Source organism: Hemibagrus wyckioides, linkage group LG14, assembly GCF_019097595.1.
Source record: "Hemibagrus wyckioides isolate EC202008001 linkage group LG14, SWU_Hwy_1.0, whole genome shotgun sequence".
In the NCBI taxonomy this organism is placed as follows: Eukaryota; Metazoa; Chordata; class Actinopteri; order Siluriformes; family Bagridae; genus Hemibagrus; species Hemibagrus wyckioides.
The window spans coordinates 22,791,024-22,812,213 of NC_080723.1; the positions used below are offsets into that span (position 1 = coordinate 22,791,024).

Genomic DNA, 21,190 nt, shown 5'->3' on the forward strand with positions numbered 1-21,190 from the left:
CTTTCTTTCAGATGTCAGTCAGCAGGGTCAAGGCTCGACTCTCAGAACAGTCATGAGAATTGTGAAACAGGGCAAAAAAAACAAAAAAACAAACAGCACTGGGCCTTTAGGATAGATGATGGAGTTAAGAAAAAAAAAAAACAGGAGAATAGAATTGAATAGAATAGAAAATAAGATTATGGAATAGAATAGAAAAAGAATGGGTGACCATAGAGTAGAATAGAATAAAAAGCATAAAAAAGATTATGAAATTCAATAGAAAGGAATAGGTGACTATAGAACAGTATAGAATACAATAGAATAGAATAAAACAGAAGGAATAGGTGACTATAGAATAGAGTAAAATAGAATAAAATGGAATAGAATAGAAAGGAATAGAATAGAATAAAACAAAATGGAATAAAACAGAATAGGATAGACTAGAAAGGAATAGGTGGCTCTAGAATAGAATAGAATAGAATAGAATAGAATAGAATAGAATAGAATAGAATAGGTGACTATAGAATAAATTTGATTCAATTCTTCTTTCAAGTATAATACTACTATAAACCTTTAATAGAGTAGAACACTTTTATACACATATTATATAATGAAATAGAAATAAAACAAAATATTTTTTATTCAAGTGAAGAAGCTTTAATTGTCATTTCACCCGTGTGTATATATCTATATCTATCTGACCCAGCGTTCGTCCAGGACCCGGGTGCTAAAGGAAACAACACAGAGCTGAGGACTGAGAGTAAAGTGATCTCAGCCACATGAAGTGCCTCGTGTACAGCAGTGTGATATGAGAGACAGAGCAGACTAACTGTACACTACACTGCAGGACATTAACATAACAGACCAGTGTGCAGCTGTAACTGACCACTGTGCAGTAAAAACCAATGAGAGGATTCTGATAAACATACAGTAGCAGCAGGTGATGGCTGAGATTAAATAGAGACGTGCTCACATGAGTACAGCTGTAAACATAGGTGTATACTGAGTGTGTGTGTGTGTGTGTGTGTGTGTGTGTGAGAACATATCAGAACACTACAGAATAAAATACAACAGACCACATAACTAATTGGAATAGAACAGAACACTATAGAATATAAAAGCAGATAAAAGAATAAAACAATATAGAATAGAACAGGAGAAATAGAATAACTATAGGACATAAATGGATAGAGAAATAGTACAGAAGAGATTTTATAAAAGACTAAATAAAACACCAGAGGAGAAAAAAACATCGTAGAAGCAAACAGAATAGAATAAACTGCTATAACATTGAAAAGAATAGAACACTGTAGAAAATGAAAGAATAGAACAAAATAGAGCAGAACATAACAGAATAGAATAGAATACTATGGAATAGAAGATTATAGAATATAATAGAACAGAATATGTGACTATAGGATGGAATAGAATTAAACAGAATAGAAGATTATGGAATAGACTAGCATAGAAAGGAACAAGCAATTATAGAATGGAATAGAATAAAACAGAATAAAATACTATAGAATAGGATAGAATAAAATACTATGGAGTAGAAGATTATAGAATAGACTAGAATAAAAAGTAATAAGCAACTATAGAATAGAATCAAACAAAACAGAACAGACTAGAATAGAAGAAGTGACTATAGAATGAAATAGAATAAAACAGAATATAATAGAATAAAATGGAATAGAATAAAAGACTATGGAGTAGAAGATTGTATAATAGACTAGAATAGAAAGGAATAGGTGACTATAGAATGGAATAGAATAAAACCAAATAGAATAGAATAGAATAGAATAGAACATAAATAAACAGAAGAGTACAGATTCAGTAGATTCAACTGATTGATTCAGTTAAAAGAGTCATTTGTGAAGAATCATTGAACTTTCTGAATCACTTTGTCAGCTGGAGTCTCTCCACCACTGACAGCTCTTCAGCACCTTCAGCTCACCAGAGTCAGACTTCACCTTTTAAGGTGTTTTGTTCCACCGGAGGTTCAGGTCTTTTGATCAAACGCAGTCATACGTCTCCCTCCTCCCACACAGGCCTCGGTTCCTCGCTCGTTCTTCAGCCTGTCAGCCAGATTCTGATTGGCTGAAAAAAAAATAGTGTTCATTTTCAATACAAGTTTATTTATATGAATATGAGATGTTTATTTCAATTCTATGAAGGGAGTCTCCAGTGTCAGAGGCTTAGATCTAAAGTGTGAACAGGGACGTGTTTCAGGACGTTCTGCTGAATTGAATGTAACCATAAACGGATAAAAATATAATGTGTCGCAATTTAAGGAATGGAAAAGTCGGACTGTTGGAAACCTGCTGTGGTTAAAGTGGAATAAAACACAGTGAACACAATCACAACAACTGAGGGGTTTTAAAGTGTAAAGTAAGTAAAGAGTGACGGTGAGTGTAAAATAAAATTAATTTTATCCTTAAAACTGTAACAGAAAAGGAAAACACAATTCTGTAGATTTAATATTCATTGTTTTATTGATGAAGCGTGACATATAATACAACACAACACAACAAAATACAACTTTTTCATTACATGCAGGAGCAAGTTTCACTTTTATTTAAAATAATAAAATAAAAAAATTATTATAATTATAATATAAAATTATAAAATGATATAATATATTATTATAATATAATATAACATTTTCTTCTATCCTTTATTTATTTACTTATTTTAAAAATTTATTAAATTTATTTCCAAAACATTAAAGCAGTGAAACTCAACCTCAAGTAAAACATCTCATCAGGAATAATAATAAAAAAAACTCATGAAAATATATTTATCATCCCACACACAAGTGTGCATAGACTGTGTTTATTTTTTATTTTTTTGTTGTTTACTCAACAAAAATTATAGAAATAAATTCCCGCATGGTTTTGTTTTGTTGTGTATTAACAGCTGTTGTTGTTATGTTGTTACTGTGGTGTCAGAGACGTGAAATTTTCCTCCCGCTGCGTTATACACGCTTATAACCACTTATAATAGAATGAAAATGCAGTGAAAATGGTGACAGGAACTTCCTGCGGAATACAACATGCGGAATACATTCTTAAAGCCGTGCAAATACGAAGCCCACGTTCACGTCTACACGCCTAAACGCTCGTGATCCTGATTGGAATGAATTTAAAAATCAATAAGGTTTAGGAAACTGTGGTTAAAGAGAGCTAGATTGTGTTTCTTTTGTGATTTCTGTCGGAAAAGTGTTGAGCTGTAACTGGAGCTTGCACCATTTTACCATTAATTTGACGAGAAATTACTAGAAAAACTTTCAGAAATGCGACATCAGTGTCATTCTAGCAATGTGAAGCATTTTCTCAGCAATTCCTCAGAGAGAAATGTTTAAAAATTCTCGACTATTTTGTCTTATTCTTGCATTTAACAGCTACACGCAAGCTAGATAAACGGTTAGCAACTCCAATAACAAGCCCTCAGTGTGATACAATCCAACTAGCTACGTCTCTGACCTCATTTCTAACAGCACTAGAAGCTAGCTAGCTCTTTATCTTTAGCTAAGATACTCTAATAGCTGATTTCTATTAAACAAAGCAGGCTAGTTTACTTCAGTAAACATGTTTAGAATTAGTTTCTCATACCTGCTACCCAAGCGAACCGCATTTCGTTCCTTATTTCTATAGCTAGCTAGCTGTTCATGCTTACTCAATATTGTTGTGTGTCATAAAAATTAGCATACTTTTGTAAAACATTATACAATTCATTTTCGTAATTAACTCAGCAAGACAGTGTTTGTGTTTTTTAACATGAATAAGTTAGCTAGCTAAACGGCGGTAATTGGGATCCACTTGTAGCCTGAAGGTCAGGTACAAGAAAGAAGGTGAACCTTTAAAGTGTTTTAAAAACGTTTTGAGCAGTAAGGCGTGTAACGTGAGCGTGGGTTTAAATAATATCGACGTCTACATTGTGAGAGTTACATGAGCGGCACGGTAAAAAGGCTTACGGCTAATTTACAGGCGGAAACACACACAACTCGACAGGAGAGCGCAAAAAATCACGCTGGAACGTGACCCGAATATCAATTGTCTGCTGGAATGTGGTTCTTCATGCTCAGCAAGATGCTCAGAGCATTAAGTCAGGTGCTGACAGTATGTGATGTGTACATTCGGCTAGGAAAAGTCATTAGATGTGGAATGTGATTAGGAAATCTGAAGCGTGTTGCCGGTACATACAGCAGCCTCACACCAACAGAACGCTAGAAGATATCTGGAAAGGGGCGGGGGAGGAGGGGTGGCCTGATAAATCTGGATGAATATTTATATTTCTCTTCAAGGAAAACATGTTAGCTTGTTTAGCAGTCGGTGCTAAGTATGATTACAGGATGATTTAAGCTAACAGGAGGATTTTCTCAGCAATTACTCGACATTTCTGAGGTAAACGTAGACACTGCGGTGTCTACTGTTATGAAACCTTTCACGTTGTCTCAGACAGCTGTGCGTTAGCTGGCTGAATCGTTTACCTCAGTCGTTATTAGCTAGCTTATGCTGGGCACGCTTGTTTCCCCAGTTGCCTAGCAACAGTGTTCTCAGAGGCATTTGACTTTCCAAGACTGCTTGAGCTCTGATGTTAAAACATCGTAAATGTTTTGTTAGCTGTGTGTGAGACAGTATTTTTTCTTTTTATCTGTCTCAGTTAAACAGCTATTCTCATGAGCAGGATGAAAAGAAACCTTCGTTGAACTTCATAAACTCTTATACTTAGATTTGCAAATAGACAAATTTGAAACAGCTAACCAGCTAGTCAGACTGACGTCGTCATATCCTCAGTGATTTTATTCTTTTCATAGCAGCTGACTCAATAGTTCTACGTTTAAAGTTCCTCGAGATCGTGTTGTTCTTTGGTCATTTGCATATCACGCGTGATTGGCCTAGCTTATTTTGTGACGTCACATGAGCTGCCCCGCCCTCAAATCAGGTTTATAGCAGAGAAAAGTTTTCTTTTTAGGAAGAAACTGGTGCCAGGGACTTTAAAAAAGATTTAGTATTCCCAAAATATATCACTGGTGTTATACTGTATATAGGTTTGCTCTTTTGTGATTATGATTATTTTAAGGTGAATGATTTATTCTACACAAACACTGCTTGGAAAAAATAAACAAATTTCACACACACACACACACACACACACACACACACACATACATACACACACTATATTAAATGACCCAAAACATTTTTAAATAGCAACGCCGATTCACCTGGCCGTATCTCTAACTCCTGATCCTAGAGTGTTTCACACACACACACACACACACACAATCTGTGGTTCAGTTGTTACAGTCTTTGCACAGGATCTTTGAGCCACTGGGGAAAAATCCAGCTCCGACCAGAGAGACGGAACATTCGGAGCACTTAAAGCACGACTGATGCCACTGACGGTCTTCAAAGGAAACATACTTCCCATCACCGAAACCTGAGAGAGAGAGAGAGAGAGAGAGAGAGAGAGAGAGAGATTCATAATCAGTAAGTGGGTCATCTAGTTAGGCCACGCCCACTTCAGGTTTAAATGCAATCACAGTTCTTGAGCAGTAAACAGATACATTTACATAAAAAGAATGTATTGTACCTCTAACACACACACACACACACACCTGTGATGGCCTTGTTGCAGGCGGTGCATTTCTGCGCGTAAAGGCAGCTGAAGCACTTGACACAGTAAGGTTTTTCCCCCTGAGAGGTGAAGGGCTGACCGGCCAGCTGCATCTTACAGCCCGAGCACAGGAAACATTCCTTGTGCCAAGGTTCATTCCGGTACGTTACCCCACCCTGCACTAGGATCTGAAACACACACACACACAGTGTCAGAAATGGCTGGTAACTAAATAGTTACCTTATTTATGTAATAGTGTGTGTGTGTGTGAGACCTGTTTGCAGTGGCTGCAGCGGGGAGCAAAGCGTCTCTCGTAGCAGGGCACGCAGTAATACTCATCCTTATCGGGGATAAAAGACTGAGATCCCAGAGACTGCTGACACCCACAACACACAAAACACTCCTCGTGCCAGGTCGAACCACCGTACTCCAACTTCCTCGATCCTGTGGTGCCAGGGGTGGGGGTGGGTTGGTGGGGCAGGAAGGCAGGTGAGCATGGAGAGAAAGAAAGAAAGAAAGAAAGAAAGAAAGAAAGAAAGAAAGAAAGAAAGAAAGAAAGAAAGAGAGAGAGAGAGGTTCTCAATAATACTAATACAATTTGACATTTATTGAAAAAGAAAGTAAAAATATAAATAAATTTTACCATTATGATAACTTAGGGTCTTTGGGTTAAGGATTCATTCATTCAGAAAGAAAGAAAGAAAGAAAGAAAGAAAGAAAGAAAGACAGACAGACAGAAATCTGCAGCAGTGTGACTGTGTTTTGAGTTAGGAAGAACTCCTAATAGAGAGTCTTACACCTACAGAAGGTGGAGCATGTGCCAAGCCTAAATACACACATGTCCTGCTCATTCCACTCATATTTCCTCCACTGATACAGTCCGGTCTGGAGAGTGTCACCTCTCACACAGGAAGTGATGACATTGGTGATATGATGCCCATATACGGCTATTGGGTAGTGCAGGGCACTTTATTACCATAACAGATCCCCTTATCTTCATCATGCATTCATGTAAACGTCTCTGTCTTTACACATAGATAAAGAGAAATAAACAAAAAAGGTGTAAGGAAGGAAAACAAGAAAAGAAAAAGAAAGAAAGAAAGAAAGAAAGAAAGAAAGAAAGAAAGAAAGAAAGAAAGAAAGAAAGAAAGAGGCACACATACTCAGACAGTTAGTCAGAACTTTCTCTGCGTGTGTGTGAAATGATGTAAACTGGTATCAATATGACTCATGAGCTTATAGATATGGCCCTGAGGCATGGGGCAGAGACAGAACATCCAATCTGTCTGTCTGTCTGTCTGTCTCTCTCTCTCTAATGTGTCACGCTAGTCATCATCCATTCGCGTGTCAGTTGATCCCCGTGGGCAGACGAGTGTGGCTCTGCAGGTCGATCCAGTCCTCATCACGCTGTCCCACCCGAGTCAGTGAAACTCCTCACGCCTCATCCGTCTGTCTGAGTCTGTCTGACTTTCAGAACTTTTCCCCTTTCCTACACTTGTAACGGCGTCTCCCTGCACGAGCCGCCATGTTCCGTACCTGGCATGAAGGTCTTGTTGCAGGCCACGCATTTGGAGGAGAACTCGCTGCAGTAGCAGTCGTTACACAGGAGAGCTTCATCCTGGCAGGTGAACGGTTCATCGGCAAGGGAGCGATTACAGCGGGAGCAGTGGAAACACTCCTCGTGGTAGTGGTGGTCATCGTAGTACAACTCCTACATACACACACACACACACACACAAACACTTATGGCACCAATAAAGAAAAGTATGCACAGCATGGCAGTGGAATTGTGTTGGTTTCTTTTCAGGTTCTCATGAACTTTTCTACATTTTTTAATAATACAACCAATGAATCTACACAAAAAAACCCTTAATATTAAAGGGACACTACATCTCAATGAACTTCATGAAGACTAATGAACTATGAAAACAACAGACATGTGGTCAACATTAAGCAAAGAACTGTGACCCTGAATAGAAGAGTCCATCCACTTAAAATACAGGGGTTGGGGGATTAGTCAGAGAAGTACTTAAAGAGGCCAAGAGTAACTCTGAAGGAGCTGGAGAGGTCCAAAGCCAAAACTGACCATCGCCTTCAGAACATAATTGCCATCGTAAAGCATGGTGGTGGCAGCATGATGTCATGGGGATGCTTTTCATCAGCAGGGGCTAGTTTGAAGTTTGAAGATAGATGGATCAAAAATACAGGGTAACAGAAGAAGAAAACCTATAGATGTCTACAAGAGTGTTCATATTGGGGCGGAGCCTAATTTCAGTATGCTAATAAAAGCATACTAGCAAAGCTACAATAGAATGGCTTGAAACCAAGAGCCAGAATGGTTCATTCGAAGCCTAGAACTCTGATTGAGGAGTTGTAGCAAGACATATTCACAAACGAGGAACTTCATCCGATCTAACAGAGTCTAAGCATTTTTGCCTAAATAAAACAGGCAAAAGACACCCCAGAAGACTTCGACTTTATATTGACCTAGGGGGTGAATACTTTAGCAACAAATCAGTTATTCCCTTTTTTGTTAATTGAGCATTGTGCCACGGTTATTGAGGTGGTGAGAAGATATTCCACTTCAGTTCCAGGATGTAACACAACAAGGCATTATAAGGCATTGTATCCACACTCAGTGGCTCGTGGTAGAGCAGTGACAGTGACATGGTGGATCACCGTGTTTCTGTTCATAACACTCTCCAAAGATTTATCCAGAGCCGGTGTTGAGTACACACAGATCACATTCCATGTTTTCATGTTTATATGAAACTCTTGTATGAACATTCAGCAGAGAGGTGTTACCTCTAAAAGATCTTGTTTTTTTTCTCCTGTGTACACACAGCTGGTCGGGTGATCGTGAGATGGGTTCACTACAGCTCCCAGAAGACAGAATGCTTTATTTAGACTGTTTGAGAGCAAAGACTCATTTTCCCACTTACACTCTTTACAGAAATAATGGATGAGAGCTCAACGGCACGGGAAGCGGCTCTTCAAAAACCAAGGAGGTCCGGAGTCGAAGAGAAAGAAAGATTTAATGCTTAGTTGTGAATGTACTACTGTCTATACATCCAATTATTTTTTGCCAACAATGTTTACATCAACTGACCAGGTGTTTCACCATGACCCTTTAACCAACCCCTGTAATAATTCCCATCACTAATGCCCTTGTAACCAGTCACACCACGGTTCCCACCCATAATACCCCCTAAGCAATCAGACCACATTTCCTACCCCTAATGCCCCCTGACCAATCAGACCACAGTTCCCACTCCTAATGTTCTGTACCAAGTCCACAGTTCCCATCCTTAATGCCCCTCTATCCAATCAGACCACTGTTACTACCATTAATGCCCCTGTAACCAATCAGACTACAGTTTCTACCCTTACTGCCCGTGTAAGCAATCAGACCACAGTTTCCACTGCTAATGCCCCTGTAACCAATCAGTCCACAGTTCCCATCCTTTATGCACCTGTATCCAATCAGACCACTCTTACTACTATTAATGCCCCTGTAATCAATCGGTCCAGAGTTTATACTCCTAATGCCCCTGTAAGCAATCAGACCACAGTTTCTACCCTTAATGTCTGCCAAATGCCAGAAATGTAAAAATCTAAATGTAATGCCCCTTTAATCAATTGGAGCACAGTTTCTACCATTAATGCCCCTGTAATCAATCAGACTACATTTAATACCCCTAATGCCCCTGTAACCAATCAGACCACAGTTCCTGCAACTAATAGATTCAGACCATAGATTATGTTGCATCACACCCTTATTGCCCCTGAAACCAATCAGTCCTCAGTTCTCAACCCTAACCCCAGACTATAGTTCCATCCCCTATCCAGTCAGACCACAGTTCCAACCCCTAATGCCCCATAACCAATCAGACCATAGTTCTCATTCTTAATGCTATGTAACAAGCCAATCCACAGTTCCCACCCTTAATGCCCCTGTAACCATTTAGACCAAAGTTCTAATCCAAATGCATCTTTAAGTAATCAGACTATAATTCCCGCCCCTGTCCAATCAGATCACAGTTCCTACCCTTGATGCCCCTGTAATCCAATTAAACTACAGTGTCTATTCCTAATGCCCCTATAACCAATCAAACCACATTTACTACCCCTAATGTCCCTGTAACCAATCAGATGACAGATTCTACCATTAATGCCCCTGTAACCAATGAGAACACAGTTCGTGCAACTAATGCTTTATCACCAGTCAGACCATAGCTCCCATCTTTATTGCCTCTATAACCAATCAGTCTACAATTCCCAATCCTAACCCCAGACTAAAGTTCCCTCCCCTAACTAATCAGTTCTTACTCTTAATGCTCCTGTATCCAATCAGAACACATTTCCTACCTCTAATGCCCCTGTAACCAATCAGACCACAGTTCTTACTCACATTCATCTGTAAGCAATCAGACTATAGTTCCCACCCCTGTCCAATCAGACCACATTCCCTCCCCCTCTAATGCCCCTGTAACCAATCACAAAATGTTAAATAAAAGTTAAGCCTCCATTTCTAGAAAGACTTCCAGTATATTATTTGTTATCCGTCTTCAATTCATGTAAAATGTGTTTGATGAAGTTGTGTATGTAGAAGAACCATTAAATAAATGAACTCAGACATTTATTGTGTTGTTGTGATTAATGAGAGCCGTTACTCGTGTGTAATCGTACTTGAGTGCATTCCTAACAGTCAGAAGCTCTGCACAAGATAAACCGTGTTTATATAACAATGCCATGGAATAATCCTCCGAAGTGTGAATTTAATCAACACAAGCCTGAACACACACACACACCCACACACACACTTTCCCTGACCCGTGAGTTGTGTCCGATGAGCTCTTTGCAGCCCTGGCAGATGTTAGCGTAGAGACGATCGTAGCAGGGGACGCAGTGAGGGACGTCGTCCACTTGGATGTACTTCCTCCCGTATAGAGACTCCTTACAGTTCTCACAGCTAAACTGGTCACTCATCCTGGTCCACGTTTACTTACAACCTGTAACACACACACACACACACAAAACATAAAGATCTCAGCCTCCAGGTAGTAGATGGTAGGCATGGTGGTGGTGGTAGCACCACTGCTTCACAGCTTCATGTTATCAGATGAAATAATAAATAGATAAATAGATGAGCTAAAACATGACCAAAGCACTGCCCTGAACTAGGACAAACCCAGCAAGGACTCACTAGGTTCCATAAAACTGGAGTAGCTAATTCCAGTGATTTGTTTTTACGAAGGAAAAGACCACAGGACGGTGCTTTGTTTGATTTTTTCAGTGTGCTGGGACATTTTATATAAATTGACTTTTTAAACAGACGATATTTTATTCACATTTAATCTCCTTTATTTATCTTTTTCTTGTTCCATCCTGGCACTTGTTCCCAGGACAGCTGGTGCAGTACATGGCACCCGCTATTGAAACATCTGGACTGGATATGCAATAAAAGCATCTGCCAAGCGAATAGACGTGGACGTAAACATGATTATTACGGTTGTTCAAGTCGTGTAAACCATGAGAAAATCAGATAGCAGTGTGTCTGTGTGTGTGTGTGTGTGTTTCCCTGCAGTGATATTCGCTGCCTGTAAAGCAAAGACAGGCGCAAATAAACAGCAGGAAGTTTCCGAATGCCAGACCGGAGAGTTTGAGAGTCTGTGAGAGCCGCAAAAGACATGAGAAGAATGTAGAGATGTTGACTGAAGCTATTTCCTAATTACATACACACACAAAACATCTTCTCTATAGCTATCTATAGCCATTTAAACCAGAGAGCCTGCGAGTGTCCTGAACCTCAGTCTGTCTGTCTGTGAGTGTGTGTGTGTTACAGATTCACTCAAAGAGCTTTCAGCTTCTACACAATGCCAGACACAGACACAAATCATGACCAGACCTCTTTCTGTCCTTCCTTTTGTTTTCTTTCCAAACTCTTGACATTTGGTTACGGTGTCACTCGGAGCTGGCAGAATGGAAAGACGGAGCAGAGTGCCACGGAGAAAAAAGAAAACAAATCAAAAGCCCCTTTTTCATCCGTAACCCTTTTTAAAAGCTGTAAGAGAAGGGGTAATAAATCTTCCTAAATGGTGCACACAGGCGTAACGGCTTTCCCTTTATTGCTTACACAGTGCTCTCGGAACTGTAAACCGAGGTGACACCGGAGCAGACAATGTCCCCATTACCGAATACCTCTATAACATTACAAAAAATATATACAGATATCATCCAGAAGTGTGTCACCGTCTCGATATATCATCGTACAGCATGTCTCGTCTTCACACCAGTAACAGACAAGGCTGAAATTGCTGAAAAACTCTAATTTTGTCACCTCTGATAACATTTTTAGAAGCACTTGGGAGTGCAAAATGTGATCAGGTGAACTGAGGGGCATGAAGCCTTTATTATTATCGCCACACACACACACATTACAGCACACTGGAAGTCTTTTCTTCTTATATCCCAGCTTAGGAAGTTGGGGTCAGAGTGCAGGGGCAGTTATGATACAGCGCCCCCGGAGCAGAGAGGGTTAAGGTCCTTGCTTAATTGCCCATCAGTGGAGCTTGGTGGTGTTGGGGCTTGAATCCCAATTCTCCGATCAACAACCCAGAGCCTTAACGACTTAAACCACCACCATTGTTCTGTGTTCTGTTGCTTCCTGGTTTCAGCCCTCATGTGTTTTCCGGTTTCATGTGTGTGATGTTGTGTGTTGCTGCCTGTCTGGGGTTTGACCCTTGCCTTGAATAATAATGACAATGAGAATTATTTTGTTTGCCCTAAATAAAAAGCAGACGGATGTTAAACACTTGTATACTCAGGTGCTCGGATTCCTCTGCTGAGCAGGGGCCGGTGCTTTGAAACCGACATGACTGCGGGTCCAAAACATCAGACAATGTTGGGGGACTTGAGATGAGGAAACAGGAAACATCTGGCAACCCAAACGCATAATGGGGCACACAAAACCCAAACTCAGGGTCAGGATGAATGTTTATGGTCTGTTTGGAGAGTCATGCATCACCAGTTTATTAGGAAAGTGGGCGGGGCATATACTGCAGATGGGAGGTCTTACTTTGGGTTTAATTTGCATATTCATACAGCGTAGTTCTAGGATTTATTTCTGTTGGCTAATGGTATTTTTGGGTAAACATTTTATTATTTATCATAGTTTTTCTGAGATATCGCAGGCATCATGATATCTTTTGATTTAGACAATTATACTCTTGTTACATACGCAATTTTTAAATAGAAAAATATCAGTTAATTATTATTATTATTATTTATTTATTCTATTTTTTAGCATGAGATCACTTAACATTTAGACATTAGATAATGGTGTTTTTGGTTAAACCTCAAACTCAAACATTTTATTATTTATCATAGATTTTCTGAGATCTTTTTATTTAGACATTTATGTTCTGGTGATGTCACGTGACATCACATGCGTCAACCCCCAAAATAAGGGGATTCACAACTTTAATATTTCATACACTTGTGACATACCAAACCGCTCGGTACAATCTGGGGAACTGCGTGACGTGTCCTGGTGACTTATCCACTCGTGCTAAAGTATTGGCACCCTGTCTGTTCGCACAGAACCCGAAGCTCTTCTCAGTTTTTTGGTCTTGCTGTTGTTAATACTGTTTTTGTGTTGATGTACGACTCAGTGATCTGTTATGATGTTATTCAGTGTTGAGTCTGAGCTGGAAGGAAGGAGGTGTGTGTTTTGGTGCTTGATCCCAGGAGCAGCTCTGGTGTTTAAAAGATGTGTTGAAGAGCAGCATAAAGACATTCATCTCTGAATCTAGCCACTGTTTGAGCTGGTGAGTGTCAAACTCTCTCTCTCTCTCTTTAATTCACTGTCTGAAGTGCAGGTTAAACAGAGCGCCGTGTCCAGATATTCATTCTGAGTTCAGAAAGAGAGAGCCGGAGTATATTTTGAGAGGAAATCTCAGCCAGCTCTTTTTCCTGTGCTCTACAGTGCCAAGCCATGTGTAAATCTTTCACTAATGTGCTTTTTGGAGTGTGTACAGTGGTGACATACACACACACACACACACACACACACACACTGCATCTCAAGAACTAAGTCGGACATCGGTGCTCTTTACACCACTCACTGAACTCAGGACAAGAGTGTAATAAACTGTTATATCACCATACACCATCCATCTATGATTAAAGAGTGTGTGTGTGTGTGTTTGGGAGGTTATATGAGGTGTTATGGTCAGTAGTATGTGTGTGTATGTGTGTGTTCATATGTGTTATGGTCAATACTGAGTGTGTGTGTTTGGGGGGTAATATAAAGTGTTATGGTGCAGAGAGAGAGAGTGTGTGTGTGTGTGAGAGAGAGAGAGAGAGAGAGAGAGAGAGTGTGTTTGGGTGGTTATATGAGGTGTCATGGTCAATAGAGTGTGTGTTTGTGCGTGTGTGTTTGATGGGTTATATGAAGTGATAAATATGTGTGCGTGGGGGGGGTATATGTGGAGTGTTAAAGTGTATAGTGTATTTTGTGTGTGTGTGTGTGTGTGTGTGTATGTGTGTGTGTGTGTGTGTATCCTCTCAGCCTGAATAGAAAACACCATAAGCAATAAAACAGTTGAGACACACAACGAGCTCGACTGGTTTACACTCACATTTCCACTCAGTACAAGTGAACTGGAAAGGATGAGTGTAAATGATGCATGAAGGAGCGTGTGTGTGTGTGTGTGTGTGTGATATTTGCATATTTTAGCTGTGGTTTAAGAGGTGGTGAAGGAGGATCACATACCAACTCAAGAACAAAACAAATTCCAAACAAAAAGTATCCTCCTCTGAAAACAGTCACATACCAGCATCCGAGAGAGAGAAACACACACACACACAGACACACACACACACACAATTCAGAAAGACAGATGTGAATTATTCGGCTAAACACTGAGTGGTGTGGTTTACTGTTTTTTTTTACTGCTTAAAAAATCCGCTATAGAAAATCTGGGGCGCACAGTGTGTGTGTGTGTGTGTGTGTGTATGAGTGTGTGTGTGTGTGTGTGTGTGTGAGTGTGTGTGTGTCTGTGTGTATGTACATGTCTCTTATTTCAGATAACTTCCCAGTAGTTGATTAAATATTTACTGTGTGAACTCATCAGCCTTAGCGTCTGATCAGTTTACAATTAAATGCAAGACGGAATTTCGGACCTGTTCTTCTTCTGCAGCATCACGGAATTCCAAAAGAATCCGGCTGGGAATAATGCGAGGATGTTTACAGAGATTTATAATCATGTTATATTCTATAACGAAGCATTCGGTTAAAATAGGAATAAAAATATCACACACACACACACAAGCACACACACACGCACACACACACTATTAACCGTTAGCCTCTCCAAACACACACACACACACACACACACACACTATTAACCGTCAGCCTCTTCAAACACACACACACACACACACACGCACAAACACACACACATACACACAGACACACACACACACACTATTAACCGTCAGCCTCTCCAAACACACACACGCACACACACACAAACACGCACACACACACACACGCACACACTTTAATAGTGTTGGTATTGGGATATGAGTCATGGCATCTCTTTGGTACTGGAGAGAAAATAATGCTCATGTTGTTACATGTTGCTAAGCAACTGCCGTGTGTGCTGACTCAGCATTTTCTGTTCGGTGGTAGCTGTGTGTGTGTGTGTGTATATGTGTGTGTGTGTGTGTGTGTGCTGCTCCATCTCCACGTAAAACACCAGCTCCAGATCCTTACGCAAAACAACAAGGGGGGGGGGTTGTTTTTCATAAGCTGACAGAATGCGCTAGGATAAGTTCTGCGTCTTGTTTACATCGCCATGTTGGGGCTCTTTAACGACGTGTTCTGCAGGAGGCGAGTGGAAACTATTTACGTCTTGGCTCGTGGGGCGCGAAGAAGAAGTGACATCATGTACTTTGGAAATGTGGGAAAGCAGAAGAGGAGGGGAACGGGCCGGGTTCGAGACAACATGTCACCTTTTAAGCGCTGGTTTGTGTCACAGTTAAACTCGCTGTGTAAATAGGTCAGGGTAACGTCTCTGATGGTACTCCAACTAACAACTAACAAACATCAAACATCGACTACCAGAGGATGCCGTTTATAAACGTGATCCGACGATTACGCAGTTTAAAAAAGAGTAGGTAATAAGACCTTTCTTCTGCCCAAGAAAGGGTGACTTCTGCCCAAGAAGGGGCATCTTCTGCCCAAGTAGGGGCTTCTTCTGCTCAAGAAAGCGCTTCTTCTGCCCAAACAGGGTCTTTATCTGCCCAAGAACGGGCATCTTCTGCACAAGAAAGGGCGTCTTCTGTCCAAGAAAGGGTGTCTCCTGCCCAAGAAAGGAGTTTCATCAGCCCAAGAAAGGGCATCTTCTGCCCAAATACATCTTCATCCACAAAAACAGGAGATTTGTCAAGGCAGGAAAGCAGTAGCTTTGTCTAGCCAAGTAGGGACTTCATGCACCCAAGCAGGGGGTTCATCTGCCCAAGCAGGGGCTTCATCTGCCCAAACCCTGGCTTTATCCACTAATGGAGGGGCTCCAGGGACTATATCTGCCGGTGGAAAGACTTTATCCACCATTCAGGAACTTCTTCTGACCAAGAAAGCATTATTATCAGCCTAAATATGGGCTTTATCCTCTAAAACTCCAGGGGTTCCCTCTGTCCAAGCAGGGGCGCCTTCTGCCAGACTCCAGATGTTTCAAGCTGAGGATTCATCTGCCAAAATAGGGGTGTTATCTGCACAAGCAAAGGCTTCATTGGCTTTATCTGATGAACAGGGACTTTTAATTTTCTCAGCTCTATATGCCCGACCAGGGGCTTCTGGGTGCTTCCAGGCATTGAGGCATTTTGGCTTTTAGCTCAGGGTTCGGTCAGTGAGAAGTCCACGCTACTGGGACAAGCAGTGGGAACTGCAGCTAGTTTTCTTAGTGCAGTCTAGATAGTGTATATTTAGTATGCAGTTGTTTAAAGTGTCTTTATTTGCACTACACAGTTGTGTTATTTGTGCCTCATGTGTGCATGTGTGTCGTAACCGCTGTATTGTGTTGTATCCTGAAGGCGCCATGTTTAGTAATTAGCCCAGCGCTAGCAGCATAGCTGAGGTTTTTCTGGTATGTTGCGGTGAAGATGACGGTCCTGCCTGTACCATATTCATCTCTGAGGTTGTGTTTAACTGGGAGTGGATGAAATGGTAGAATGCTGGTTACCCACATAACTGTAGCCTCCGAGTCGAGACGGCTTCCAGAAAGATCCTTAGACGGGCTGGACGCAAATCCAACACGACAGTACAAAAATGGAGTGGAAAAAAAACACCAGAAGTTTGTTTAAATTGCACCAAATATTTCACGGCAGTGGATACGGTGGTTTACTGGAGGTAATAAAGTTAATCCAGTGTTAATCCCGACTGATCTGTGTTATGGTTCAAGCCACGAGATACGAGTTTTCCTAATAAATCTTGACCAGTGACACAAATCATTCTACATGCACACAGCTGGTAGCCATATGGGCATTTTTTCCCCACAGCACAGTGGCAAAGTACTGGAACTTTTGGAACCAGAAAATGCTCTAAGGGTCACCAGGTTAATTTCAAAGTATTGCTTACCTTTTCCTGGTAGCTTATTTTTAGAATATAACTATACATAGCCTAGAACATAATGAAGTCCTAGTATTGTCCACCATGGAGGATCCCTATACGGCACGTTCTCTTGCACACTGGAGCACCAAGTAGGCACTTCATCTCATTCGTCTCATGTGGCAGAGTCTACAGTGCACTGCATCACATTGTCTTCATTTGAAGCACACCCTTGAGGGCACTTCATTATGATTTCTTCACAATTTCTCACACTTAAGGGAGCCTATAGGGCACTTCATTACATATCCTTCACTGGAAAGATACGCCACCACTTTTTTTCTTCTTTTTTTTACCTTTAGGGCACTGCACGATATTTTCTCCACTGGAAGCGCACCCTGGAGGGCATTTCATCATGATTTCTTGCGTATAAGGAAGCCTATGGGGTACTATATCACATATTCTCCTGAAAGACATCTTAGAGAGCACTTCACCATGTTTTCTTTTTTTCCTGCAAGTACCAAAGCTTATAGGGCACTGCATCACGGCTCCAGGGGGTGCTGCATCATGGCTGACCCTGCACTCTGACACCAACCCCCAAGGATGGGATATGCAAAGAAAGAATTTCACTATGCAGTAATGTAGATGTGACAAATAAAGACTTAAGTCGGGGACCCTATGGGGCACTACATCCTGTTTCCTTGCAAACAGAGGAACCTATACAGAACTACATCAGATATTTTCCACTGGCTAGGCATCCTAGATGGCACTTCACATTTTCTCACACAAAGCACCATCCTAGAGGGCACTTTATCACATTTAAGTAAGGTAGAGTAGCTTGTAGGGCAGTACATCATGTTTCCTTGCACAGAGGGAAGCCTATTGGCCACTACCTCACATATTCTCTGGAAAGACATCCTAGAGAGCACTTCACCATGTTTTTTTTAACAAGTACCAGAGCTTATAGGGCACAGCATCACAAATCCGCCAACAGAAGGGCACCCTCCAAGGCATGTCATTATGCTGCTTTGCACAAAACAGAGCCTATAGGGCACTACATCACATATATTCCACTGGCAAGGCACCCTAGACAGAACGTCATCACATTTTCTCACACAGAACACTATCCTAGGGGGCACTTTATCACATTTAAGTAAAGTAGGGGAGCCTATAAGGCTGTACATCATGTTTCCTTGCACAGAGGGGAGCCTATTGGGCAATACATCACATATTCTCCACTGGAGAGGCACCATAGTGTGCACTTCACCACATTTTCCACCATCTAAAGGCCAGCCACTAGGACAAATCATCAGGTTTTCCCCACGTTAAGGCCACTGTTTGAATGAGGGATTACTTTCTGTACTGGCTATCAGAAAATGATTTCCATAGCTACTAGATATTTAAGCTGTTTATAACTTTTGGTCCATATATTAGCTCTAAATTCACGGTCAGATCCGCTCAGCGCTCACACGGACTGTGGCTGGAAGACAATGTGAGCGAATGTGAGAAAGTGGAGACAGAGAGAGAGAGAGAGGGAGAGAGAGAGAGAGAGAAAAGAGGAAGCCGCAGAAAATTCCATGGACAGAAATAACTGGCTTTTTCCTGCTTATTGTGTGACTGCACACAGAATTGGCTGGTGGTAATATCACACGGGTGTCAAATATGTTTGAGTCAAAGCACTTAAGATGGTTTTTATTCCATCGGGTCACTGAGGCCATTTGGGAAAAAACAAAATTAAAACATGATGAGAAAGACATGAATAGCATTGTTATAGGATTAGGGTTAGTTCAAATCTAGGTACACACAGGAAATCACATTTTTTAAGAAAGGAAAAGGAAGGAAAGCGGATGGAGGCTGTGTTATAAATGTTAAAGCATGGTTTATTATGAAGTCACAACTCTTCTCCTTTTTATGAGACATTTAGGAAGCTTTCTCTGCAGGGTAACTCTGTGTTTGAATAAAAATATGACTTTAAAATACAAGCTAAAGTGATAGAGTACATTACATTGCTTTAATTGCTTTAAAAGACTTTCCTTTAGTTTGCAGCACAATTTCTTAAGATTTATACAGCCATATTTAGAATAAACAGCTTATTACTTTTATGTTATATTTTTATATTATGTTTACTCGCTTGGTGTTAAAGAAAAAATATAAATAGCTATAAAATTGTAAATATATATATTCTTACCGTTTTCCTCAGATCTCTCTCTCTCTCTCTCTCTCTCTCTCTCTCTGGCTCGTGCGAGATATAAAAACTCCGCGCGCTCCGTGCAAAGTGGTCCAAGTTTCCACGATAACTGTGGGCGGAGATACCGCTGTAAAGCCCCGCCCCCATTTGGAAACAACGGGCCAAATCAGGCCACTTCTTGAATCAAATTGTAAACAATTACGATATTAATAATTACATCACTGATTATTATTCGATTTTTTTTCCTTTCAGAAATGCGAATTTCTACTTTTATTATTAGAGAGTTGATGGGTTTTTTAAAAAAATATTTTCTTTATTAATGACATTTTTTAACACACTGCAAGTGTGTACTATTTATTTATTTATTTATTTATTTATTTATTTGTTTGTTTTATTTATTCATTTTTTATTATAATATTATTCATTATTATTATCATTTATATTATTATTAATACACTAGTACCCTGAAATGATTTTAAATAAAAGATTATTAATGATTATTAAAAGATTATTGAATGGATTTAATGGATTGGTGGTTATAATAGTTGTTATGGTAGCTATTATTAAGTAGAATTATAATTTAGTAATTATATCAGTAATTATAATTTAATTATATTTTTGACATGATCATGCTTTTACAGTTTATTTAATTAATTAATTAATTTGTTTGTTTGTTTTATTTATTCATTTTATTATAATATTATTAATTATTATTATTATAATTAATATTATTATTATTAATACACCAGTACCATGAAATTATTATAAATAAAAGATTATTAAAGGATTTTTAGGTAGCTAACAATATTAAAAACCGCATATATATGTAAACGTTTACATTATTATTACTATTATTATTATTATTATTATTATTATTATTATTATTATTATTATTATTATAGTAATGGTGGTGGTTGTTACAGTAGTTGTTATAGTAGATATTATTAAGTAGTATTATAATTTAATCACTTTATTTAATTAATTTATTATTCATTCATTTAAATAAATTCATTTAATTTTAATAATTACTAAGTTACACTACGTGACACACGATAAAGGCATTTTGCACACTTTAAACACATTTTACATTATGTTTCGTATTATTTCTTACAGAAGTTGTACAATTTACCAGTAGTAAGTGTGAACAGTTTTAAAAATCGTAATTCTGCTGCTAATCATTAAAAAAAATATTGTTATTAATTAACACATGTCGGTGTTGTAGTAAATATATTATTTAAAAAAAACGTGATGGATACTGTGAAAGTTTTGTTCTGGTTCTGATCCACTTCCTGTTTCCACACAGTTGGAAATAAACCACATTAGAGTGTGATGAAGTTCTAGGAGGTTAAATGTAGTTAGAAAATCAGCATGAATGAAAATTCATAAAAAGTATCCTCATTATCCATACTTTCGTGAAAGTGTGTTAATTCGGTTGCTTTCAATAATTTAATAAAAATGTATTTTCTTAAAAAAAAAAAATAAATAAATAAATAAAATAAATAAATAAAAAAAGATCCTAAATTCTGTGCACTCAGTCTGACACCTAGCGCCCACTGGACGGCATTACATTCTGAATTTTAAATATTATTAATTGTTTTAAATCATATATTTTTATATTATATATTATATATTTTTTAATATTATATATAATATGTTACATATTATTTATATTATAATTATAATTTTTGTTATAATTTTTAATTAAAAAAATAATATTATTAGCCATTTATTAATATAAAATAATTGTTTTGATTTGTTATCATCATTCTAACGGTGTATGGTTCCATCAC

At 39.2% G+C, this 21,190-nt stretch overlaps 1 protein-coding gene across 2 annotated transcripts; it reads right to left on the reverse strand.

The window, feature by feature from the left end:
- Positions 1-2,644: 2,644 nt before the first annotated feature.
- On the reverse strand, positions 2,645-19,527 carry fhl3b (four and a half LIM domains 3b). Of its 2 annotated transcripts, none has more exons than XM_058408586.1 (6): positions 19,401-19,527; positions 10,432-10,610; positions 7,135-7,309; positions 5,873-6,042; positions 5,600-5,786; positions 2,645-5,421 (listed from the first exon to the last, which is right to left on the reverse strand). In XM_058408586.1, exons 2-6 carry the CDS (start codon positions 10,585-10,587, stop codon positions 5,276-5,278), a joined length of 834 nt encoding a protein of 277 aa, XP_058264569.1. In that variant the 5' UTR covers positions 10,588-10,610; positions 19,401-19,527; the 3' UTR covers positions 2,645-5,275. The 2 variants fall into 2 exon arrangements, with proteins under 2 accessions (XP_058264569.1, XP_058264570.1); XM_058408587.1 differs by lacking the exon at positions 19,401-19,527 and adding an exon at positions 17,569-17,806.
- Between the last annotated feature and the right edge of the window lie 1,663 nt (positions 19,528-21,190).

Excerpts from the sequence above, each read along its gene's own strand:
- fhl3b (XM_058408586.1), bottom strand. The coding sequence starts at position 10,587 with ATGAGTGACCAGTTTAGCTGTGAGAACTGTAAGGAGTCTCTATACGGG. Across the intron at positions 7,310-10,431 it reads TCATCGGACACAACTCACGG|GAGTTGTACTACGATGACCA; the intron begins GTCAGGGAAAGT and ends GTGTGTATGTAG. Across the intron at positions 5,787-5,872 it reads GCTGCAGCCACTGCAAACAG|ATCCTAGTGCAGGGTGGGGT; the intron begins GTCTCACACACA and ends TGTGTGTTTCAG.